Source organism: Melospiza georgiana, chromosome 14, assembly GCF_028018845.1.
Source record: "Melospiza georgiana isolate bMelGeo1 chromosome 14, bMelGeo1.pri, whole genome shotgun sequence".
In the NCBI taxonomy this organism is placed as follows: domain Eukaryota; kingdom Metazoa; phylum Chordata; class Aves; order Passeriformes; family Passerellidae; genus Melospiza; species Melospiza georgiana.
In genome coordinates, this window is record NC_080443.1 from 3322711 (window position 1) to 3337153 (window position 14443).

Below are 14443 nucleotides of genomic sequence, written 5' to 3' on the forward strand. Positions count from 1 at the left end.
GCCATGGCAGCCCCTCAGCCCCTAGTGGCAGTGGGGGACACGGGAGGGAGCCATGGCAGCCCCTCAGCCCCGCGGGGATGTCGGGGACACGGGAGGGAGCCATGGCAGCCCCTCAGCCCCTCAGGGCTGTGCGGGACACGGGAGGGAGCCATGGCAGCCCCTCAGCCCCTAGTGGCAGTGGGGGACACGGGAGGGAGCCATGGCAGCCCCTCAGCCCCGCGGGGATGTCGGGGACACGGGAGGGAGCCATGGCAGCCCCTCAGCCCCTAGTAGCAGTGGGGGACACGGGAGGGAGCCGTGGCAGCCCCGCGGGGCTGTGCGGGACACGGGAGGGAGCCATGGCAGCCCCTCAGCCCCGCGGGGCTGTGCGGGACACGGGAGGGAGCCATGGCAGCCCCTCAGCCCCTCAGGGCTGTGCGGGACACGGGAGGGAGCCATGGCAGCCCCTCAGCCCCGCGGGGATTTGGGGGACACGGGAGGGAGCCATGGCAGCCCCTCCGCCCCGCAGGGATGTGGGGGACACGGGAGACAGCCATGGCAGCCCCTCAGCCCCGCGGGGATGTGGGGGACACGGGAGACAGCCATGGCAGCCCCTCAGCCCCGCGGGGCTGTGCGGGACAGAGCCCCGGACAGAGCCCCCGCAGCCTCTTAGCCCCGCGGGTGCGGGGGAGCCGGTGCGAGAGCCCTTCAGAAGTGTCAAACAACGTGGGAAGAAAGAGCGGAGAAACTTAAGTTAAAAAGTACGGAAACCAGCCAATCTCGGGCATTGCCGTCTTGGTTTTAACTCTGGCAGTACCGATGACAAGCAATAAAACGTTTATTCTCTAGGTTATCGCACCACCTCAACTAACAGCCCAAGAGGAGGCGGTGGCCCCGGAGCCCGCTCGGGGCGGCTCTGCCAGGGGGCCCGGGCACGGCGCCAGGCTGGCTCGTGGCGCCGGGCAGGACCCGCTGCCCGACACGCCCAATGTCCGAGCGCAGCGCTCGGCGTTGAGCCCTCGCCGCACAGCGCTGGCTCTGCTGTCCCCGCGGCCCCTCGGGAACGCACTGGCAGGAGCGGAGAGCGGCCGCGCCCCGAGTGACCGCAGCCCTCAGGCACCGCCACCCTCAGGGGTCCCACGGCCCGTCCGGCCCCGTCCGGCGCGGCCCCCCCGGCTCTGGCCCGAGGGGCGGCGCATGCGCGCGGGGCCGCGGGGCAGAGCAGCGCGGGCAGCGATGGCCGGCGGGGAGCAGCGCTTGCCCGGCGGCCCCGAGCGGGTGGCGCTGAAGAAGGAGATCGGGCTGGTGAGCGCCTGTGCCATCATCATCGGTAAGGGCACCGCTGACAGCCCTGACACTGGGCTGTGCTGCCTCTGCGGCGGGGCTCGGCGCCGGCCGGCGCGGGGACAGGCGATGCGCGGCTCCGCGGGCAGGTGCGCGGCACCGGCCGGGGACAGCGCGCCGCTGCTCCGTGCGGCTCGGCCCGCGGCGGGATGGGCGGCGAGGGGCTGACACCCGGTGCGTGCCGAGGGGCCGGCCAGAGTGAGCCCCCTCTGCCCAGCCGTTCAGCGAGCTCCAAATCGCGAGGTGTCCTAAAGTCTGTCCTGATGCCCGGTGAGCTGCTGAGGCTTCTGCGGCGCTCGCTTATCAGGCTAAACCAGGTTGATTCGTCTGTTTGAGATCGGGCTCTGCAAAGTGCAGGTGGCAGCGCGGGCTCTCGGAAGGCAGCGCCGGGCTGTCCCGGAGCCGCGGTGGCGGCAGCGCCAGCTGGCAGCGGTGCTGTCCCCCGCAGCAGCCGTGGCTGGCACAGCGGTGCTGTCCCCCGCAGCAGCCGTGGCTGGCAGAGGTGCTGTCCCCAGCAGCCGTGGCTGGCACAGCGGTGCTGTCCCCCGCAGCAGCCGTGGCTGGCAGAGGTGCTGTCCCCAGCAGCCAGCGGTGCTGTCCCCAGCAGCCGTGGCTGGCAGAGGTGCTGTCCCCAGCAGCCGTGGCTAGCAGAGGTGCTGTCCCCAGCAGCCAGCGGTGCTGTCCCCGGCAGCCGTGGCTGGCAGAGGTGCTGTCCCGCAGCAGCCGTGGCTAGCAGAGGTGCTGTCCCCAGCAGCCGTGGCTAGCAGAGGTGCTGTCCCCAGCAGCCGTGGCTGGCACAGCGGTGCTGTCCCCGGCAGCCGTGGCTGGCAGAGGTGCTGTCCCGCAGCAGCCGTGGCTAGCAGAGGTGCTGTCCCCCGCAGCAGCCGTGGCTGGCACAGCGGTGCTGTCCGCAGCAGCCAGCGGTGCTGTCCCCCGCAGCCGTGGCTAGCAGAGGTGCTGTCCCCAGCAGCCATCGCCGGCACAGCGGTCAGCAGCGGGGCTGAGCTGCTGCTCCCGTAACAGATCAAAACTGGGAAACAGGGGCAGCTCTGTCCCTCCGTGTGCTCCATCACTGCTGAGGATGTGAGAGCAAGGAAGATTCGCCCAGGGCAATAAAAGCAGCCTGTACTAAGGCAGTCAGCCTCCAAACCCCGCAGGAAGACCCTGCGTTCTGTCACCAGGACCCGGGGACAAGGCTGGCAGTGACAGCCGTGTCAAGGTGCACGGCAGCACAGGGAGGGAACAGCGGGCACAGCAGGACCTGCCACATCCATGGGAATGGCTCGGCTCAGAGGCAGAACTGCCTGGACACCCCCATGTGTCTCTGTGATTGATGACACCAAGCTTCAGGAAGATTATTTCACTGCATGCTTCCTATAGGTGATCATAGTGCCCTACTGAAATTTTGTGCTCTTAGTCATGTATGCCTCTATATGCAATGTAGGTGGATATGGTCTTGCAAAAAAAAAAAAAAAAAAAAAAAAAAAAACTTCAGTACCATTGAACAGGATCATTCTGAGCAAGGCTGTTATAAGAAAGGAAAATATTTCAGTCCATTCCCACAGTGAAAAAATAAAATCTGTATCTGCAGTTTTTGTGTTCTACATATCCAAAGCTACCTTTATTTTGAGTCCCTCAGCATAATTGAGGGGGAAATCTCGGTTCTGGATCTCAGTGGAGCTCAGATGACCTTGTGCTAGAGTGAAGTTTTGAGTGCTGCACTTTGCTGTAGGTAAGGCACTTCCAGGGTTAGGAATTCCCCGAGTTGCTATTGGCCATAGGGAAGATTTATGGCATCTCTGTCATTTATTAGGTATGACAGAATGGTACCTTGAGACTGCTACCCTTCTCTCCCAGTCAACCTTTCATCAACCTTATTTGCAATATCCTGCAAGCAGAATTCATATATGTCATGCCTGTCCAAAATAAATCTTGTGAAACAGCTTCTCATCTAATCAGGGACATTTGAGCAAGGAAATGCACTGACATTTTTGACAAACTGTAGTACTCTCAAGTGGTCTAAGTGTTAGAGAAGGTTATCTGCTTTGCCACATAAAGCCTGAAAATTCTTCTGCCAATTTCCCCATATTTTCATAGAAGACATTTGAAACACAACCATAGGATCCTATTTTTTAGTTTGATTTGTTTGTGTGCAGATGCATGAAGTTACATCACGTATCACAGACTTCTGTAACAAAGTGGTATGTAGTAGGAATAGTCTGGCTTTGTAGGTGCCACTGCATAAAACATGACAACCTCAAATCAGAGGACACGAAATTACATCAGATAGGCTTGCAAGCCTTTAGTGGAGTTAACTAAATGAAATCTTTTTTAAGGCTCCTTTATACAAAAAATAAACTAGTTCATCTAAGTTGATATTCGGCAACCAGGTAACTCACAAATTTTCTGTTTGATAGAATTTAACACAGGGGGAAGATTTATTTCCAAGTGATTGAATAGCATGGAAAGAACAGATGCAGTCAGTGTGTCAGAGCCTGTGGAACAGACCAAAGGACAGACCAGGACTTTTATGTCAGCCATCATACTGGATTTCCTGGTTTGGAGTGGAGGAGGGAAACCCATTTCAAGGGTTTAGACATCAGATTCTAATGCATCCCGCAGCAAAGTCATACTGAGAACACCAAGAAAACCAGAAATCACTTGTGAAAAAAACTCGTCTTGCTCTGTATGGACATAAGGATTATGCTTTCTTATTTTTCTTTAAATGTTCTTGCAGGTACAGAAAATGTATGAGCATATTTTAATATTATCAAATAGAAATTTGATGCTGTGATCTGCCAGCATTACACCAAATGTTCTGGTTTAGCTGACTGTTCTACAATTCTAATCAGCTGCAGGATGGATATAGAGAACTATAATCTTCTGGTAATTATGAAGAGGAAACATGAGGGAGTATTTGAAAAATACTGTAAATATGAGCTTATAAATACATTATTAATAAGTTTGTGGTTGCCTTCTATACACTAATTCTGCATGTTTGAAATAAGGTATTGTATGAGTTGCAGAGCTGGGGAGTCAGTGCTGGGGAGGAATCAGCAGTGACATGGAGTGAAGGAGAAGGTTTGGGGGTGGGAGCACGCTGTATTTGAGAATGTTTCAATAATGGCAGGATGCAGTCTGTAGAATTTGCAGTCTGTCAGCAGTCCTCCATCAGAGTTGCAGCCTCTGTGGGTAGCTCAGGTTAAACATCCATGGCTGCTGAGCTCAGGGGGCTCAGCCTGCCCTGTGGTACAGGGCACAGTCTGCTTCAGGGAGCAGGGAGGGCACAGACAGCCTGCACCCTGCCAGCTGTGCTGAAGTCACCATGCCCTGTGCTAATTCCCTGGAAAACAGGTCTTACTTTTCAATCTTCCTGACATGTTTTGAATTGTTGGGCAATTTTCTTACTACTTTCACAACTGAGGTATTTATCAACACAATAAATTGCTATGCTGTCTTAATGCACTCACAAAACTTACGCTTTCAAATTTTTATCCTCCTTTTATAGAGCTTTGAAAGGTTTTGCCATAAGAAATATCAGTTCATAACAAAAACTATGCAGAAAAAAACCCCCATAATAAACTACATCAAATTAGGACTACATCCTTCCTATATCCACCCCATAGAACAGTCTCCTGATCTCTCTCAGCAGCCTAACTTTTGCACAACATAAATCTGTCTTTCATTACTTCATTTATATTTTTAAACTTGTTTACAAACAAGCCTGATCAGAGAAGAAGGCTATTTCCAAAGTTCATTTCACACTGAGGCAGAAGCCAGCTCTTCTGAGTATCCTGATGTAAATAAAGGTACTGAATACAAAACCCTTTAACTCCAAATAGAGACTGGTAGTCAATGACTGTAAAACTGAACAGTGTTTAGTAGCAGTAACAAATCTTTCTGGCAGTTCATCTCTGTCACAGAAAGAGCACTTTTGGAAAGTGCCTGAGACAGGCTGTAGAAACACCCAAACTGCTCTGTCTCAAAATTGGTTATGTACAGTGAAAACAAATAATCTAATGCACTCACATGCACTGCAAATCAATCTTGCCACTACTTAAATGAAGGGATACAGCTTAAAAAGTAGTGACATACATGTGTTATTATGTCCTAGATAATAACATAGAGATAGTATATCATTGTTTGAAAGCCACACTAGATTTATTTGGCAGGCACAGAAATCAATGCTGTATTTAACTGAACAGTTATTTCATGCACATGCTTTCATAGGACTGTATATGTAATTAAGATTTTTTTATGTGTATTTTCTTTGAACACAGGCATCTTAGCTATACAGTGCCTCCCTTGGAGTCTTGCCTGTGCAGATAAAAAGCTAAGTAAAAAGTTCCATGACTTGATGTAATTTCTACCACATTCCATTGTTCTTTAGAAAGTTACAAGAACTAGAAAGTGCAGGCTGATTAATGTCTTAAAGCAGCCTGGTTCTTTGGGTCTGAACAACAAAATTCACCATTCATATACTAGAAATGTTTAACTGTATACACAAATTGTATCTATAACACATGTAAAAAGGGTTGTTTAACTGTTTAATACAGATCAAGTAACATTATATAAAACAAACAGTTAAACATCTCTTAAAAGCTTTATTTATGTGGTGGTAAAACTGCATGAAAGTAGCCATAGGGTCATACTAGCATTATGATGAAACCTGTTGTATACTCATGAATGATTTAATATCAGGTTATATGAGACTGACTAGAAGACTTACAAATTCAACTACAATGAAATATTTCAGCTAAAACTAAATACATCTTATTTTGCTGAGCACAGGCAGGCAAGTTATCTGCATCAGCTGACTTGGCATTGCTTAAAAAATGCTTGTGGTACTTACTCTGCTCACACATGAATTTGATGTAAGATCCCTTATAAACTGGTTCCTGATTCAGGCCCAGTGATAGCAACAAAACTGTGTTCAGTGAGCAATATGTTCAATTTTTGCTAGTTCTGAAAGTAACTTTCTGGCATTTATTTGTCCAAGTGCCCAGATGACAGCACAGGCTTGCTGTCATCCCCCTCAGTCAGCCACCCAGTGAATGTCTCAGCAGAATGCCCACAAGCTCAGAAACCTCCTTCCATCAGAGATGCCTCCTTAGGCAGAGTTGTCCTGGCCTGTACTGCAATTTACTGCCCACATCATGGTGATCCATCAGGAGAACAACTGAGTTGCCTTGGTTGTAATTATAATTATAATTGTAATTATATCTGCCTGTCTTATGTACAAATAATTGCATATGCATGTGCACAGAAGTTTTTATTTGCATAAATATCACTTCCCAGGGCTGCACCCCAATGTGATTTTCCTCCTTGTCAGTAACAAAAAGCCATTTGCCAGCCTTCCTGTGTGTCAATTAGCTGTCTCCTTACTGCTGTGCCCCTGCCATTCTGACATCCCTTAAAACCCCACAGACAGTCTTTGTTGGCAGAAACAGGATTCAGCAAGCTGCTAGCTTAACACTGGAGAGAGAGAACACGTGGAACTGGGAATTGCTTTCATATTCCTCTTTTTCAAGTGGAAATGGATAGGTGTTAATGCACAGTGCTTGCTGTGTCCTCTCTGGTCATGTTTCACGTGCCACCATTGCTCAAGTGGGCTGGGCTTGGTCATTGAATCAGATCCATCTGTTAATCAAGTAACATTTCAAATCATTAGGAGATCGTTTCTAGTCAGACCCAATGGACTTCACTGGAGCAGTACCCAAGTTACAGAACTGCAGCAGAAAGAAAGATGTATGGAAAAAAAGCAGAGAGCCACCACCCACATTACTGGATGATTTTTCCTGATTTCTGTGATCCTGCCCGGAGTCACAGAAAACAGTGTTGTTGCAGCAAGAATTTTCTCACTCTCTGGATCCGTGTGAGAGCATTTCACTTTTATAGCTAACTGAAGTTTCAGGACACACTTTTGTTTGGTGACTTGTGAGAGTAATACAGATTACACTTCAGTGCTTCTCTCTCTCAAAAAAAAAAAATGTTTCTAAACACTTTAGAAAGGAGTCAGCCTTCCTTATCTGTTACACACCTTGCTAACTAATATTTGAGCATTTAGTTCCACATGGCACTTACTGATGGAACACACAAAGTAATTACAAATGCACAACTGGGGTTTTTTTTCAGGGCAATGGTTCAGGATTGAGCTCTGGACTGTAATTCAGTGTCTTGTCCTCTCATAAATGCAAATTATGGTTTAGTAAAGTCAGCAGTCAATCTTTGTTGAGATAAATGGCACAGATTCCTTACTAGTGAGAAACCACAAAGACACTTTTGAGGGACTTGTGAATGATTTTTTCCCATATAGCCCAGAGGCTTAGGCTTAAATTCAAAACTACTGAAAATTACATGTCCCCATTCCATGTGTACATTTAAGCTGATTGGTGTCCATAATTTGGTATGGTACCCAACAGGAAAAAAGGTTCATACTGCTGAGAAAGATTGGATCCTGTAGCTGGAAGAAAGGAAAGCTGGAGATCACAGAGTCACAGAATCACTGGGTTGGAAGAGACCTTCAAGATCATCGAGTCCCACCCAGCCCCAACAGCTGAACCCTGGCCCCCACATCCAGGCTTTGTTAAACACACCCGGGGATGGGGACTCCACCACCTCCCCAGGCAGAACATTCCAGAACTTTATCACCCTTTCTGTAAAAACTTTTTCCAACCTGCATTTCCCTTGGTGCAGCAGATGCCCAACCAAAATGCAAGTTACATTTATGGCATGATATTTTACATATTCCCATGTTCTTCAAGACTGTTCCAACCTACACTTCTCCATCAGAATTGTTTAGAGTAGCCTTTCACTTGAGTTTAGGGAGCTGAAAACAAGCTGCAGTTTCACTTGAAAGTAAAAACCATGGCAAAGTTCAAATTAAAGTTGGTCAAAATTCAGGGAGATTCTGCAGCTTACCTCTGAGAGTAAACTGACTTACAGAGGAAGTCTAAAAAGGAGCTGTAATTAGAAATTCCTGGGGGGAAGGGAGGAAAGAGCCCTAAAACTTTATAATTTTTTTTACTGAATATTTCTGGAGAAAGAAAAGGGTTTTATTTGTCCACAGATGTGCCTTTCTGCTGCAGTCTATATCAAGGAGAATTCAGCCTGTGAAGTCCCTCATGTTCAATATGAAGGGGAAAAAAAAGCTGAATTTGTATTTTTCTGCAATGACTGCCACACAATTCTGTTTCCAAGTCATTAGCTATCAAGCATTCATTGACTGATGGTTTTGGTTTGAATGGATTTAGTTTGGGTGAGTTTTGCTAGTTTTGGGGGGTTTTTACCTTCTTACCTTCTAAAAAAAGTAGAAAATTCTGATTGAGACAGAGTGACTCTGATCACAAGGCTGAAGAATGAGCTCTGCAGTGAGTGCCAGGAGTTCAGATACAACAGCAACTCCTTCCTTGACAGATGAACTAAAAAAGGTAGCATCCTTTGGTAAGTGTCTCACTCCTGATCTGGCAGTACAGTGCCTGCTTTCAGCACTGCCATAAATCTCCACTCGTGTTCCCTTTTCCTGTGCCTTGCAGCTCATTTCCTTCTAGCATAATGTGGCCTTTTCTGTTGAGAAAGTCTGCTCTGCTTTGGCAGGCTCACAACAAGCAGAAATGGTTTGGTGGAGGTTTAGCTTTTTTTTTTTCTTTGCAGCTTTTCATGTGCCAAACTTTTCCTTTTGAGACCCTGGTTTTTGTTGTGCTGTGGGGGGAGTTTCTACTAGCTGCCACACTTTTTTGTCATCTTGATTGCAGCATGATAAAATGAGAAGGCATTTGTCAGTACTGAAGTGTCCCAAATATAAAACATCCTAACAGTGTTGTGTTATTCTGCTGGTCCTTAAAAACCCAGAACTCTCCCAAAGAGTTCTTTAGCAGATGTTCCATGGCAAGGAGCAGGGAGCCAGCAATCCAGCATTGACTGAGAATCTCAACACCCTAATTCCTTTTAAAATGCTTGTAGCCCTCTCTGTACAGTGAGAGAGCATAGAGAATATGCAAGCTCTGTTGTCCTGCAGAGAAAAGATATGTGTAGTATTAAATACATTTATTCATGTCAGCCTCCACAAAATCTCTTTATGCAGTATTAGTTTATTCTCCTAATGTTTTCTTCTGGCCCTGGCCTTTGCAAGTCAAAGTGAAAAGCAAGATTTGAAGAGTGATTGTCTACAGACTGTTCCCATCCTCAGGAACTCGCAGGTGCTGGTTTTCTGATTGCAGGGTAACGCACAAACCAGTGTAGTGTTAGGGTGAGCTGTTTAAATTGTTCCTTCTAGACATGGTTCATCATCCCTTTCAGGCAATAGAGACAAATTCCACTGGATCCCATAGCAAGGAAAGTGGTGAGGGCTATAGTGGTGATGTTTAGGCCTGAGGAATTTCTGTATCGTTGAGTAATGGAATAACCCCTGGAGCTGAATTGCTCTGATTCATTGAACACTTTCTTTAGAATAGTACCAAAACTTACAGAAAACTAAAATCTTTTGGCATCTGAAAATCAAGTTGAATTCTTTTATATCTGATCCTTAAATAATGGCGTAATCACACTTCAGATATGGGACCAAAATATCAATAGTGTAAAACATCCCATTTAAAAGCAGTAAAACTTCAGAAAGGTTACCTCTAACTCCAAGAAATAGGTCAGTGATCTGGATGAGTGGCAGTTTTTCTGCTGTGAAAAACAATAGCTCTTTCATCAGTTATATGAAGCTGCTTAATCTAGATCAGGCCAAACATCTTAAAATAGTATACCACAAAAAATGATGTCTGAACAACATAAGGGCCTTATTTACATCCAGGAGAAAACAAGGAAGAAACTCACTCTGTCGAATACACTGGGTCAGAAAGGTAAAATCCACAATATTAATGTGATCTGTGGCAATGAAAGTCACAAGGCTGCCCACCACAAAATTATGAATTCACATGTAAGACTGATCAACACACAGGCATGTCAATTATTGTACATTAACTCTGGGTTAGAAAATCCAGGGAGGAGCAGTCAGTGTAAAAGGTGCTCTCTTACAGAGATGCATCCAGACAGTGGAAGACAAAAGCTGAAGTCTGAATATTGAAACACCTTCTCTGTAACACAAGGAGTTTTGTGAAAGGCCATTGCACTTGTGTACACATAAATGACATTATAAGCTACACCTGTGACAAGAAAAAACATCCTTGCTTGGCTGGTCTCCCAGTTCCTGTGTCTTCCATCTTTTTGCTGTTAAATTATGTAACTATCCTGAGAGGAGCAGAAAAAGCTATTAACAGGTGCCAGATATTCCAGGTTTTTAATAGTATTGTGCTGTGAGATTCCTCCTGGTCCCATGTAGAAGGCTGATGAATCCACAAGAGTTTTTTGCCTCCCTGCCTACCGATGCCTTGGAAAGGATCAATATATGTTTCTCCATAAACCTGAAGTTAATGACTGCCAAGGAATGAGGACTTACAGCTTTAAAGTGTGTGCTTTTATACAATAAAAATTCACCCTTTTGGACAAAACACACAAGGGATCATTTTTTCTTAGGGAGTTGCAAGAAAAGGACTGACAAGAATGAAAATGTGGGGTTGAGTTCCTTGTCTGGATTATTTCAAAATTCTTTAGCAGCTCTCCTGAGAGCTTAATAGGACAGAATTTACTTGTTTGTTTTAAGGGAGGTCACCTCAGACTATATTTCATTTTGATTTCCCCATGGCTTATTTTTTTCTCTGCCCAAATTTTGTCCTGTTTTGATAGCAGACTTATTCTTTGCTATCTGGGGTTCTAAGCCTTGTTTTATCACTAATTTAAACCAACTCAGTTCTTATATCCTGAAAGGGTTAAGAAACTGTATCAGAAATGTCATTCTAGCTCTCCATAAATACAGGTTTCTTTTTTCTAATACTTTTAAATGCAGTCTGAAAACTTGAAAAACCATACATTTTGGAAACATAGATAATGAATTCTTTTTATAAGAGTCTTGAAAATAGTAATAGCCTTAGTTAGTACAAAAGAGCAGAGAGTATCCAAGCTTGTTAAGCTTGCAAACACTGTACTTTGACTCAAGTAAATTTAAAAATAGCTGAATCAGTATTTTAAAAAATAAAGAAGTGTTTGATTGTGGTGCTGTCCTCACATGCCTAGCTTTTAGCTTGAAAGGGATTTCCATGTGTGTGATAGAATTAAAATATTTGTAATTTTAAAAAAGCTGACAAAAAAGCTGACAAATCACATTTTTTGTACTCCTGCTAGTAGATCTTGTTGCAATTAAGCCATTTCTTATGGTAAACTCTGCCAGAAACCAGTAGGACACAATGTCTCCATGTTTTTTGGTTGTGGACAGGGCCAGTTCCCTAGCAACACAGCAAGATTTAAGCAGACTTTACAAAAGGTGCCCAATCCTGTACATATTACAAGTGCATACAGAAGGAACAGCTCTCCTTCACATGCTTGTGCTCCTGACAGAAAATTAAAGACCCTTTTCTTAACTGGTCCCAAGTCCCTCAAATCCTGCTGGAGGCATCAGGAGTGGAGGACTCCATTGCCTCATAGGCTTTAAATTAAATGAAAGCAGCTAGATGCAAACTCATTAATCCTTGATTGCCTACATACCTGAGCAAGGCTGGCAGTCAGAGAATGAGCCTTGCTGTGTTCAGCTGGCACAGCAGAGAGCAAAGCCAACAAGTGTAAGCTGTTCTCATTCATTGAACTCACAGGGCCAGGCCCATTCCCTCATTGCACCCCAAATCCAAAACTGAGCACTCTTGTCACTGAGCAAACACAGCCAGGGACAGGAGCAGCATCCTCTGTTGGGGTGGGGATCATCCTCTGTTTCAGACAGGGAGAGGGGCACACAAAGGGAAACAGCAGCAAATTCACTTCTAGCCACCATCTCACAGAACGTCCCTGAAAAGGTCTGTGAATATTCCATCTATTGAAATGCCTTTGTTTCCTTTGAGGCCCTCTGAAATAGTCTGAGGAGCTCTTGGCTGAGCTGCTCAGAAGCACTAGAACTGAAAAACCAAAAACCAAGGAGAAAACTTCTGTAAAGTGACATTTGTAAAGAACATGCTTCAACCATAAGTCTGATACTTTAGGAAACCAGGAAAGCAGAAAACAAGACAGATCTCCAACTCTTACAAAGCTAGAACAGAAAATGTGGATTATAAGCAGGGTCCCATACACTGTGATACAGGGATGTTCAAGTCTGTGTTAACATCTGTTTTGCAGGATTAGCTAATTTTATTCCATGTTTCTGTGTACTCAAACTATTCTATGAACAAGTTTTTCTGTTCAGGGGACAGGAGTGACATTCTTTTGATGAATTTTTTATAGAGCTGGTCAACTGCTTAGATAAACCTGTTACATAAAGACATCAGTGAGCAACATGAAGTCTCATAATTCTCAAGATACCTAATTTCAAAAGGTAGTTGTGATATCTGCAAATACAAGATTCATACATGGATAAGAATATTATATAGCAATTTTGCTAAATCCTGATCATATTACAACAGGTCCTTGAATTCCCAGATCAAAGATATTTGAGAACTGCAAGAAAAGCTGCCATTTCTTTTGGAAATCCAGGATTCTCTGCAGTAAAATTGTCTAAACAGGTTCTTTAAAATAAATCATATATTTAAAAATAAAGTCAAGATACAAATCAGAACTGGTTCTAAATACATGAGGACAGAAACACAGCATCATAAGTGGTGTCTGTCAAAGTGTACACTGAGCTGGTAAGTGTTTGTAAATCTCATTTAAACTCAGGTTGAGCTGTTTACCAAAGTTCATTTTGAATTAAGTGCAGGCTTTAAATCAGGTATCATTGTGCAATAGCTGTGCACACCCCAGGAAGCATAAATACCTTTTTTTTTTTAATTTATTGCTTTTAAATTCCACCTCAGTTCATTGACCATAGACTATCTTTGTATTCCTTGATAAAACAGAGATAAAGCCACTTAGAGATGTGAATGCTGAGATTACCATGCTAAGAGGTAAAACTAACCCAGATTTACAGCCAGAAGAATGTAAACTCAGGAGATTGAATGATTTTCTTTTAAGGAGGTGTGAAACCTGCAACTTCCCCAAGCTTTGCTAAGAAGTTCATGTCTTGTTTACATCTGCATCCAAAATAAGGTTGTGTAAGATCCTAGGCAGTGGCAGTAGACCTTACAGGAGACTCTAAATCAATCTTCTCAATAACATGAGCTATACCACAGCAGTTGAAGTATTTGGATGATTTGTTACTGCCATTTTCACATAGCTTTGTTTTAAACATGTATTGCCAGGAATTGCAATTCAGGAAGGCACTTTGAACATTTTAGCCTTTTACTGTTCAGGGTATTATTGAAGAATAAGCTTTACCTTGAAAGTTTAGCATCCTGAAGTTCCCATTATATCCTTTCAGAAATCAAGGATGAAGTGATGCCTGGTTTAGAGATGCTCTTGATGGATCCCAAGTTTGCTGTGTAAGCACAGTCAAAAATCCACCAACTAGCCTGAGGACACTTCTGCAGGGCTCATCCTTGTGGGATCAGAGCAGAAGGCATAAAACCCAGTAATTTGAGAGAAAATCAGAGGCACGAGTGGGAATTAGGTTTTGCTTTCTTTGCAGTTGAGCCATCAAGTTCAAGCTGTGTTTTTTTCTCCAGACCTGCTCATTCCTGTCATGCTGCCCCATAAATCCCCACAGTGTCCCTTGGCTGGTGCAGGGCACACATGGGTGTCTGGCAGCCATAGCTGAGGGTTGCAAGGACACCAATGTGTGCAAACAAAGTTTTTAATTTGCAGGAAGGAACATTTTTCAGAGCAGAAAGCTGCAGAGGTAAGCAGGGAATGTGGAGCAATGAGGGGGTCAGAGAAATGTGCCAACTTCTAGGCTGCTTTCTTCCTCTAGAGCCTACACCTGTCTGACAAAAAAAATCCTTCTGTTTGCTGTGTAACTCTCCAAATTGCATCCTGATGTTTTATTTAATCTTTCTGATTTGGCCAATGGCACATCCTTAAGGACTGACAGTTTTCAGGAATGGACAGCAAGAGGCTTTCCCACTGGGCAGCAGCTGCTGATGGATTTTCCAGACTTAATAATCTGTTCACTGTGATCAATCAGTCAGCAAAAAGAATAGAGTTGAGGGGAGAAAAAAGGGGG

At 45.1% G+C, this 14443-nt stretch overlaps 1 protein-coding gene across 2 annotated transcripts in view; it reads left to right on the forward strand.

Moving 5' to 3' along the window:
- Positions 1-1210: 1210 nt before the first annotated feature.
- Positions 1211-14443, forward strand: part of SLC7A10 (solute carrier family 7 member 10) — a 40983-nt gene continuing 27750 nt past the window's right edge. For both annotated transcript variants that reach the window (XM_058033919.1, XM_058033920.1), the window contains exon 1: positions 1211-1309. In XM_058033919.1, coding sequence (XP_057889902.1) covers positions 1216-1309 — 94 coding nt within the window. In that variant the 5' untranslated portion in view covers positions 1211-1215. The remainder of the gene's footprint in view (positions 1310-14443) is intronic.